Source organism: Lampris incognitus, chromosome 7 (assembly GCF_029633865.1).
Source record: "Lampris incognitus isolate fLamInc1 chromosome 7, fLamInc1.hap2, whole genome shotgun sequence".
Classification (NCBI taxonomy): domain Eukaryota; kingdom Metazoa; phylum Chordata; class Actinopteri; order Lampriformes; family Lampridae; genus Lampris; species Lampris incognitus.
This window is the reverse complement of record NC_079217.1, coordinates 5964704-5976549: the sequence shown is the minus strand read 5'-3', so window position 1 is coordinate 5976549 and position 11846 is coordinate 5964704. Positions and strand designations below refer to the sequence as shown.

Sequence of the window (11846 nt, the reverse complement as noted above, 5' to 3'; positions counted from 1 at the left end):
GGCCCACAGAGCCTGCTTATGTACAGGGCCCAGAAGTTGGTGCTACACCCCTGGTCATTCTGAATGTCAGGATATGGAAAACCAGCAATGCTGGACTGGATCGAGGACCATGAAATTTAGAGGCAAAACAGGTCTGTCATCAAGCATCTTATGCACTGGCTGAATCTCTCATGAAGAAGAAAAGGTAACACTTTAGTATGGGGAACATAGTCACCGTTAATTAGGTGCTTATTAGCATGCAAATTAGCAACATATTGGCTCTTAATTGGTCATTATTACGTACTCATTAATGCCTTATTCTGCATGGCCTTATTATACAACCAGTAAGCCATGAACTATGAGTTTTCCCTCTATAACCTCAGAAGTATTCCTTATTAGTAGTACCATCTCAATATGCTTTGCTTAGTATGGACTTTATAAGGTGGTAGTACCACAAGAAGTTATTCTCCCTTACTGACAGTTAATGAATATGGTCTGTTCTTACATAACAACACACAAAACTACAAGTGTTCATAGTGTGAAATTACTGTCAATTAAGTTTTTGCTACTTAGAATATGTTCCCCATACTAAAGTGACATCTTGATCATTACTAATGCACTAGTAATTAAGTTTTTGTTACTTAGAATATGTTCCCCATGCTAAAGTGACATCTTGATCATTACTAATTCACTAGTAATTAAGTTTTTGTTACTTAGAATATGTTCCCCATACTAAAGTGACATCTTGATCATTACTAATGCACTAGTAATTAAGTTTTTGTTACTTAGAATATGTTCCCCATACTAAAGTGACATCTTGATCATTACTAATTCACTAGTAATTAAGTTTTTGTTACTTAGAATATGTTCCCCATTCTAAAGTGACATCTTGATCATTACTAATTCACTAGTAATTAAGTTTTTTTATGTTCCCCATACTAAAGTGTTACCAAAAAAAAACATTACTGGGACTTGTACGTTGCACCGAGTTTGCCACTTTATGCACCGTAACAAAGAGACTATCAAACACCTGTGGAAGGAAGTAACTAATCGAATGCAACTGTACGCCCCTGTGGTTATGTAAGGGTCTAAACATCAGCCGTGTGGACTCGTCACATGACCTGGACTCAAGTGAGACTCGACGCACATGATGACTTTAGACCTGACAAAATGGAAAAAGACTTGCAGGTCGACACCAGCGACTCGTGACTTCACTTGAGACTTGAAAACCCTGATACCGTCTCCACGGCCAAAGACAAATGGCTTTTAAAGAAGCGCGCAGTCAAATCAACTTCATCTCCATAATGACACATCCGCTTTTACTCAACCAAGTACATACAAGTTTAAACAACGCGTTCATGATTTGCATACATCCAGTAAATCAACTGTTGCTCCGTTGTTAACATTTTGAAATGGCATTCAATTTGACGAAGAGCGCATAATGACTTGTTCGGGACTTGAAACGCAACGTGAAGGACTTGGGGTTTGACTCGGGACTTGAATGCCAGGACTTGAGACTTACTTGCGACATGGAAAAGAGTGACTTGGTCCCACCTCTACTCAACATGACCCTGAACTGTTACTCTGAGTTCGGCACAGTGGGCTGAACCAGATCGGGGGCGTGGGTTGTGTTGATCCAGTCCGTCGTCCGGTTGCCCCCTGAAAGGAAGGTTTGAGGCAAGGGCAGAAGGAGGTGGACGCTGATCCCCACGGCCAGAACCGCCAGCAAGGCGAACGTGGTGGTCCCCCTCCGCAGGATCAGCTGGGTAGGAGAGAGCGGCCCTCTGGAGAGTTCGCCCCCCGTCTGCTGGACCGCGTGTTCGTATGGTGAGCCGGAGCCGCCATCTTGGCCCTCTTCGGTCCCGGAGGTGTGGTTGTTCGCGGACTGGGGGGAATTTTGGGGTGTTTATTGAAACAATTTTGTATTACCTCATTAAAATAAATGCTGTAAAGGCTGAGGGTGGAGAAAGTGGTGCTGAGCAGGGACAGATGGACAGGAGACTTGTATCTGACCACATGGCACACAGCGGGGGAAGAAATGATATGGGAAAACCTCGAAAACAAAAAGATATAGATTTTGTGTCTCTGAAACAGAATTTGTCAATCAGCAGATTCATCGTCGTTAAAATGGACAGAAGAGTTTCACTCACATTCCCACCGCCTGCTATCTGCTCGGGAGCATCGTCACCCACGAGGCCAGACAGGCCCGCCGCGTCCCTCTGGGACGCCGCACAGGAGTTTTTCCGAGCTCGCTTTACAGCCTGCGAACCGACACACACACAAATTCAACTGCCCTGTTGTTTTCTCTTCATTCTGGGGTTTCTGAATGTGTCACACATGTGCAAGGAGGAGTCGCACAGCTGGCAGCCTAAACCCACGGCAAAGAAGCCGCGATCCTGACCGGCAGATTCACCGACAGTCGTACCTCCTCTGTTATCCTGTCCCAGTCCAGCTTCAAGATGACCGTGACGTATGAAGTGGACTGTATGCAAACACAGATGATCAGGCCCAACCAGAAACCTGAGGAGAGGAATGGAGATTTCTCTTCGTCAAGCGCACGGTAGCCTCAACTTACGACAGGAACCTTCATGCAAACTAGCAGCCTTCACTTTGGCTCCAGCCGTTATCAGTGACAACAAAATGGCGAGCTTTGGTACGTACCTAAAATTCTCAGTTTCGCCACGAACATCAGCGTAATGGCCAGCGGAAGCCCGACACAGTAGTAACCGATGAGGTTGGCCACGGCGGCGATCTTCTGCTTGCCGGCGCCGAGGAGAATCCCCACGCAAACGCACTGTCCGATGGAAGCAAAGCTATCAGTACATTATACTCACACATTTACACAACATACTGGCAACTGTGACAGATCGATCGATCAACCAACCAACCAATCAATCAATCAATCAATCAACCAACCAACCAACCAACCAACCAACCAACCAATCAATCAATCAATCAATCAACCAACCAACCAACTAACCAATCAATCAATCAATCAATCAACCAATCAATCAATCAATATAGTGTCTCAATTTATGAAATATTTATATTTTAAAGACATTTTTCATGGTAAAATGGAAGTAAGCAGGTGCTCTGCACATGATAAGTTCCAACACTCACCACCATGCTTTCAAAAAAGTGAAGGACACAGTGCACGTTCATCAGGTATGAGACCAGGCTCACGATGTGCCTGAAACGATGACGTTCGACAAACACGCCCTGTTTATGCCATTGACTCGTTCATGTGGTAATAAGAGTGTGTCATAACTCCACGGCACTATACTGCCGATAACTGTATAACTTACTCATCGGAGGTAAAGATGAAGCCGATCACAGTCTTAGTAGACACGAGCACGAGGCCCAAAACCACCGCCATGCCACCTGCAGCGGTTTGAGGAAGTGTAAAGGAAACACTGAGGAAATCCAACGTCTCACTCTGACCTGCTGATGATGTGCGGCATCGTCGTGCGTTTCTAACTGACCTGCGAGAGCGAGGGAGACTCTGCTGGCGAGAATTGCACCGGCGGTATCTCCGGCACCCAAGGCGTTGCCCACGCGAACGCAGGCTGCCACTTGGACGCCAATGGGGAACTATGGATTTATTAAAGACAAATGGAGCAGTACAACAGCCATCCGGATACAGCTTCCAGAGATGACGGATTACAACACCGGTTTTACAGCACACAGACTCGGCTCATCCACAGCATTGCAAGACCTCCGCCACACTCGGGCGCTCTGGGTCTAAACTCCAAATACCGGATGGAAAGCTGTGCCATGTCTCAAGTTACTCTTTCACTAATGCAGCTACGAGATTGGTGACTCAAAAACTCCTGTGTAGCTGACCTTGACTGCGTTTGAGCCGAGTGGGATGGTTTTTAAAGTCGTCATGTCAGGTTTTGATTTCGTGCTATATATATATATATATATATATACTGGGGAAAATAATTATTTGACCCCTTGCTGATTTTGTAGGTTTGCCCACTTACAAAGAATGCAACAGTCTATAATTTTAATCATATATACATTTTAACAGTGAGAGACGGAATCCCAAAGAAAATTCCAGAAAATCACATCGTATGAATTTATAAAAATTAATAACCACCTGATTTAGAAAAATAAGTATTTGATCCCCTACCAAACAGCCAGTATTCTGGCTCCCACAAACCAGTTAGTTTTTCTTTAAGACGCACCCCCAATCCCAACTAATTACCCACATAAAATACACCTGCATCACCTCGTTACCTGTACAAAAGATACCTGTCCACACCCAATCAATCAGATTTCAACATCTCCATCATGGGCAAGACCAAAGAGCTGTCTAAGGACACCAGGGACAAGATTGTAGACCTGCACAAGGCCGGGATGTGCTACAAGAGAATTGGAAAGCATCTTCGAGAGAAAGTAACACCTGTCGGTGCAGTTATCAGGAAATGGAAGGAACACCACACCACCGCCAACCTCCATCCTCGGTCTGGGGCTCCACGCAAGATCTCGCCTCGTGGGGTGTCCCTGATCATGCGAACGGTGAGGAATCATCCCAGAACCACAAGGGGGGAACTGGTTAATGACCTGAAGGCATCTGGGACCACAGTTACAAAGCAAACGGTTAGTAACACACGACGCCGTCATGGATTAAAACCCTGCAGTGCACACAAGGTCCCACTGCTGAAGAAGGCACATGTACAGGCCCATCTTAAGTTCGCCAATGAACACCTGGACGACTCAGAAGAGGCCTGGAAGAAGGTGATGTGGTCGGATGAGACCAAAATAGAACTTTTCGGGCTCAACTCAACTCGCCGTGGTTGGAGGGTGAAGAACACGGAGTACAACCCAAAGAACACCATCCCCACCGTCAAGCATGGGGGTGGCAACATCTTGCTTTGGGGGTGATTTTCAGCCAAGGGGACAGGACAACTCCATCGCATTGAGGGGAGGATGGACGGGGCCATGTACCGTGGAATTCTGGACCAACACCTCCTTCCCTCAGTGAGAGCGCTGAAGATGGGTCGTGGATGGGTGTTCCAACACGACAACGACCCGAAGCACACCGCCAAAGCAACCAAAGAGTGGCTGAAGAAGAAGCACATCAAGCTTCTGGAATGGCCTAGCCAGTCTCCAGACCTGAATCCAATCGAAAATCTTTGGAGGGAGCTTAAAATTCGGGTTGCCAGGCGACAGCCTCGAAACCTGAACGATTTGGAGCTTGTCTGCAGGGAGGAGTGGGCCAACAGCCCTGCCGAAATGTGCACAAACCTTGTCAGAAACTATAAAAACCGTTTGACATCTGTGCTGGCCAATAATGGCTTTTCTACTAAATATTAACATAGTGTTTGTCCAGGGGTTCAAATATTTTTATTTTGGACCAAAAATATGCAAATAAATTCATAAAATTCATACAACGTCTTATTCCACTTTTTTAGGTCATATTCTGTCTCTCACTGTTAAAATGAACCTACGCTTAAAATTATAGACTGTTGCACTCTTTGTAAGTGGGCAAACTTACAAAATCAGCAAGGGGTCAAATAATTATTTTCCCCACTGTATACACACACACACACACACACACACATACCATGTAAGTGATGTAAGCCATCATGATGACAGCATGCTGGGCTGCCAGTTCGTTTTCGCTCAGCATTCCTAAACAAGGGAGATAGAGTTGAATTTGTGATCGTGGCTCATTGCATCACATACAGTTATCTACTCAAACAGATGTATACTGTAACACAGTGCCTGGAGTAATATCCATCCACCCATCCACCCATTTTCCATCCACCCATTATCCATCCATCCATTATCCATCCATCCATTATCCAAACCGCTTATCCTGCTCTCAGGGCCGCGGGGATGTTGGAGCCTATCCCAGCAGTCATTAGGCGGCAGGCGGGGAGACACCCTGGACAGGCCGCCAGGCCATCACACAGGGCGCACACACACACACACACACACACACACACACACACACACACACACACACACACACATTCATACCTCGGGACAATTTAGCACGGCCGATTCACCTGACCTACATGTCTTTGGACTGTGGGAGGAAACCCACGCAGACACGGGGAGAACATGCAAACTCCACACAGAGGACGACCCGGGACGACCCCCAAGGTTGGACTACCCCGGGACTCGAACCCGGGGCCATCTCGCTGCGAGGCGACCGTGCTAACCACCGCGCCACCGTGCCGCCAGAGTAATCTCCGTGGTTGAATAATGGTTTGCTGTTCTACTGTCTATGTGGGCTCAAAGCAAGTCACTCGTTTGGGGAATACCTGCAAGGAAGCCCCCTAACTCATAAACCCACCACTCAAAGCATATCATCAGTGCACTGGGAATGGCCAGTCTCATGTATGACCCCCAATCCTGCAGTGACTCCCGAGACCAGCCTGTAGGGGGAGCAAGAGTCTTATTTAACCATCTAGATGGGAAAGGCTGTGGCGCATGTGTTCTCCTTGGGTAAAAACAAGCGTGTTCTGCAGAAATGCCCTTCTCTTACCCCCCCATGTTCTAACATGCAGTCTCCTCCACCAGATGAAACCAAACAGCGCACAACAGATGTAAATCTGAGACAGGGTATTGGCTGCCGCCGATCCACTGAAAGGGAGGCACACACGCACACACACACACACACACACACACACACACACACACACACACACACACACACACACACACACACGCGCACACGCTGGAATAAGTGTGTGAGACAGACGGTAAGTTCAAGGCGGGGCTCTAATATTTCGGACATTGCTCGGAGAGCCGGGGGGTGTGTTGTGAGAGCACACCTACTTAACTCCCAGGTCCATCCAGTGAATTAGGATGTAATTTGTCACCACGTTGGCGATGTTTGCCAAGGCCGCCGCGTACATCTGAGGCAGTATTATGCCCTAAGTCAAGGGACACAGGAAGCGTAACACAACCGCTGAGCCTCTCTCTGCCCATGCAAAACGTATGAGTGAGTAATCATTTTCCACACAATATTTAGATCTCCGGAAATCAGAAACTACAAAGTGGGATGACTGGGGAAGGGGGGGGGGGTAGGAGAGGCGGGTACACACCAGCATACCTGATTCTGCAGATAAGAAACCTGAAGCTGATACAGAAATATTGCCTGAAAGACACAGAGTCGACAAAAGGAGGGGGTATATTTATAAAATGGAGCAAGAATTCCACTTTCTACTATTTTGGCAATGAGGGCGAGGTCAAGTAGCATCCCTCCATCACCCCAACCACTCATCCTGCTCTCGGGGTCGCGGGGATGCTGGAGCCTATCCCAGCAGTCACTAGGCGGCAGGCGGGGAGACACCCTGGACAGACCGCCAGGCCATCACAGGGCCCACACACACACACACACACATTCATACCTAGGGACAATGTAGTACGGCCGAGTCACCTGACCTACATGTCTTTGGACTGTGGGAGGAAACCGGATCCCCCGGAGGAAACCCACACAGACACGGGGAGAACATGCAGACTCCACACAGAGGACGACCCGGGACGACCCCCCAAGGTTGGACTACCCCGGGGCTCGAACCCAGGACCTTCTCGCTGTGAGGCGACGCACTAACCACGGCGCCACCGTGCCGCCTGTAGCCAAGTATCAATCAATAAAGAACAACATGAAAAAAACTCTGTTAAGATTTGAGATTTTCCCCCCACATGCATCAACAACGACAGTGTTGTGAATTTACCGGAGAGTAAGAGGGAGAACAGACGACCTACCGGCACCGCAGGTAAGAACGCTGTGATGTACAGCTGGGCGATTCTGAAGGGAGAAATGTGAAGTCAGTGCAGATGGAGGTCGAACACACTCGGCTACGTCCACGTGAGCCCCATTAACTGAGCCTTATTGTTCCACTTTGTGCACCGTTCAGTACCTCCGACACAAACTCGCTTATAATCCACTGAAGCTCAGGAACTCAGTTTACCTCTCCAGAATTATTATCTTTACTGTAAATAAACATTTGGAGATATCACAACACATCCCGCTTGGCTTGTAAACGTGCCATAAAAAAAAAAGAAAAAAAGCACTTGCACCGAATATTTCCACGCAGTCTGCAGGTGGCTGAATTTGGAGGATGCGTCGCGCTAGGACACCCGCGAGGTCGAGGACGCCCCGCGCAGACTCATCAGCACACAAACGAGACGATCGTCCCACAACAGAGACGGAGGGCACGTCGACGAGCAGGGATATCGGTGCGGCCCTAATTATCCTTAATGACGATAATTACCTGGCCACCTCGGGGTTCTGGCCCAGGGAGAGCAGGATGGCCTGGGCGTTGATGAGCAGGCTCCAGCAGGGCAGGCAGAACAGCAGCAGGATGAGAACGCCCCGCTGGAGGATGACCCCCACCCGCAGCAGGTTCTTCCCACCAAACGTCTGCACAAGGGGCACACAGACAACATCAGCGGCACCCCGCTCGCCGCAGAAGAAGAAAGCGGGAGGTCTAGGGAGAAGATCTGCATCACGTGGGCGGGGGGGATTGTGATTCATTACCAGGATTCAAAAGAGGTTCAACATACCTGGGACACTAAGGTATCGCACGCCATGGCCAGCCCGATCCCAGTTGCTATGGTGGTAACGTTTATAGTCTGAAAGGAACACGTGGCACACTTAAGGGGGTCTCCACTGTGATGGAGGCGGCGGCGCTAAATCATAATGGCACAGTAAAGCGGGGCGGCTTGAACACAAATTGATTATGTCACGGCAATCTTTGCCCGTGAGACCGTGGGAGGCGTTATAAAAGCTATCCGGAGATTACAGGCGGTAATATTTCATTTTCCCGCTGCCAGGTTTTCTCTCCGGTTACGTCGGCCATATTCCCCAGAACACACCGGCGCAGAGCGAACAGAGGAGCACTCACAGCAGACGCTAAGCCGTAGCCGGCCATCACCTCATTCCCCAGGCGGCCGCAGAATATGGTGACCACGAACGGGAGCAGGTACTGCAGGAAGCGAGACAGCAGCTGGAAAGACAAACAGAAACCACACTGCAGCTAATTATACGTCACCAGCTTTGCTTTTGATTGCTTAACCGATCTATGGAAAAATTAGTCGATTACAATTTTGGTGGTCGGCAGTGGCGGCTGGCCAGTACAGGGCGCTGGGGCGCAGCCCCCCCTTCAGATATCAAGAGATGAAAAAGTGTTGTCAGTCTGTGAGCACCTGTCAGAAGCCATGAAATATTGGTTCCAAATGGTGTTTGGTTGATTTCTCTCTGAATACATATACTTCCTGTCTGAACACATATACTTCCTGTCTGAATACATATACTTCCTGTCTGAATACATATACTTCCTGGGTGAGGGGCGCCGGCCAAACCATACCTTATGTAAGCCCTCAAACTTGTGGCGAGCAGGTGACCTGAGGCTGCTGTCTGATTGGTTTCTTCAGGTTTTCCAGGGGGCGCTGTTCTGTGCCGCCCCAGACACGCCCACTTTTATTGGCAGCGAATTGGTATTGTTTGAATGTTTTTTGATCTAATGTGACTGAACAATTCTCGTGGCCGTCGATCATGTTCACACCCACCACCACGCCTCATCTCGACTGTCAATCATCCACCGTCTACGAACCCCGATAAACTCTATAGGCTACACTGTCCTTAATAACTGTGACTGTGTGGCCATTAAAGCAGCTGTCAGGTGTGCTGCGCTGAGGTAAATTGCCCCCCCCCCATTTTTTTTTAGCACCAGCCGCCACTGGTGGTCAAGTAATTGAGTAAAAATACCTGATTTTGATATACTTAAATGATCCCTGTAAGGAAATTACACTCTGCATTTAACCCATCCTAGCTGTGTAGCTAGGAGCAGGGGGCAGCCGCCGTGCAGCACCCGGGGACCAACTCCACTTCGTCTTGCCATGCCTTGCTCAGGGGCACAGACAGGAGTATTAACCCTAACATACATGTCTTTTTGATGGTGGGGGAAACCGGAGCACCCGGAGAAAACCCACCGCAGACACGGGGAGAGCATCTAAACTCCACACAGAGGACGACCTGCGATGACCCCAAGGTTGGACAACCCCGGGGTTCGAACCCAGGACCTTCTTGCTGTGAGGCGACAGCGCTAACCACTGCACCACCGTGCCGCCCATAAGGGTCATAAGGTCATCGGTGCCTGTCGAGGGGGCAACCTAAGAACCCGCTGGTGGACACCGGCGGTGAGGGGAGCCGTCAGGGGTCTCCTGAAGAAGCAGACGGTTGGCTGCAGTTCATAAATGCTAGCGTTTGCTTGTCTTCCTCTGATTTATCTCATCATTAAATGAATACTTGAGTTTTGTTGTTTTTTTTTTGGCTGCTGGTCGGACTAAGTCAACGGTCTTAAGACATCACTTCGGACTCTGGAAACTTAAGATGGGCCTTCATCGCTATTTTTGACTTTTAACAGACCAAGCGATTTATCGATGAATAAAAAAAGTCTATAATTGTAGATTAATCAATTGTGAAAGCGATCATCGATCGCTGCCCTGCTGTGTAGGTAAACGGCAGGTCATTTGTAAACCTACAGTCTGTGATGAATATTCACAGCGCTCAGGCTCGTCAGTAGAGTCCCCACCACAAGCCTAGTCTACTTCTGAAGGGGTTTAACGTTGGAGCCCCTCTTTTCTGTTTCTGCTACTCACACATCTGACTTATCCCAATTACGAGCTTTTCTTGGAATTAAGAAGCAAATTACTTTAATTATTATATCTTGGCAATATAAATTTACATCCACACAGCTTTCACGCAGACAAAACAGTTTCTGAACTGCTCAGTCTTGTACAGGCAAGGGACCCATTATTTGTACACCACTTCACCCGGGGGCTAACATTAGGTTAGGAGGAGTGTCAGCGGGGCGTCCGGGTGGCGTGGCGGTCCCATCCGCTGCCCACCAACACGGGGATCACCAGTTCGGATCCCCGTGTTACTTCCGGCTCGGTCGGGCGTCCCTACAGACACGATTGGCCGTGCCTGCGGGTGGGAAGCCGGAGTTGGGTGTGTGTCCTGGACGCTGGGGGGAGTAGCGAACTGGGGGGGAGTAGCGTGACCCTCCCACGCGCTACGTCCCCCTGGCGAAGCTCCTCACCGTCAGGTGAAAAGAAGCGGCTGGCGACTCCACATGTATGGGAGGAGGCATGTGGTAGTCTGCAGCCCTCCCCGGATCGGCAGAGGGGGTGGAGCAGAGACCGGGACGGCTCGGAAGAGTGGGGCGATTGGACAAGTACAACTGGGGATAAAAAAGGGTGGATGGGGGGGGGGTCTAAGTGTAAGGGTTAGGGTTAAAGGTTAAGATTAGGCCCAAGGTTGGGATGTGGGGTTAAGGTTAACCACAATAAGGTTGGAAATGGTTAAGGTGGCGTCACCCGGGTCAGATGGCGTACAAATAGGGAGCCCCGTATAGGCCGGACAGACATACAAATGCCCGTGTGCAAGAGCAAAACGCCCCCTTCAAATGCTCCCTTACTTCTGGCGCTGGTTTAAGACACAGTAAGACGGGCGGGGAGATGTCGGTCCTTACCAGGGGTCCCGTCATCCGGACGATGTGGCGCAGCTCCTGTCTGTGTGTCCGGGGGACGCTGCGGCGCAGCCGGCGGAAGAGTTTGGCACCGGTTTCCTCCATGTCTCTGGGTCAGCCGACGAAGCCCCGGCGTCGACGGCAGCTTTGGTTTCTCGAGTAGAGCGCCCGTCCACCCTGCAATGTGCTATGCTCCGCAACTCGCCCGGGGACACTGCTCACCTGTCTTGGTGTCTCGGACGACCCCTGCACCCATCCACGAGCAACGAGCGTTTCAACACCTCCGAAAGGTTACTCATTAACGTCCCTTCGGCGTCGCTTACTTTTTTAGCCCGAAATGTCAGCCGCACGATAAAGATTACCCCAAAT

General features: G+C 49.3%; 1 protein-coding gene across 1 annotated transcript; it reads right to left on the bottom strand.

The window, feature by feature from the left end:
- Positions 1–975: 975 nt before the first annotated feature.
- slc47a4 (solute carrier family 47 member 4) lies at positions 976–11582 on the bottom strand. The gene is made up of 17 exons (XM_056283527.1): positions 11481–11582; positions 8850–8951; positions 8509–8577; positions 8217–8365; positions 7708–7750; positions 7052–7096; positions 6775–6872; positions 6482–6579; positions 6258–6371; positions 5552–5619; positions 3462–3570; positions 3285–3360; positions 3100–3169; positions 2641–2773; positions 2405–2499; positions 2130–2240; positions 976–1864 (listed from the first exon to the last, which is right to left on the bottom strand). Exons 1-17 carry the CDS (start codon positions 11580–11582, stop codon positions 1559–1561), a joined length of 1788 nt encoding a protein of 595 aa, XP_056139502.1. The 3' UTR covers positions 976–1558.
- Between the last annotated feature and the right edge of the window lie 264 nt (positions 11583–11846).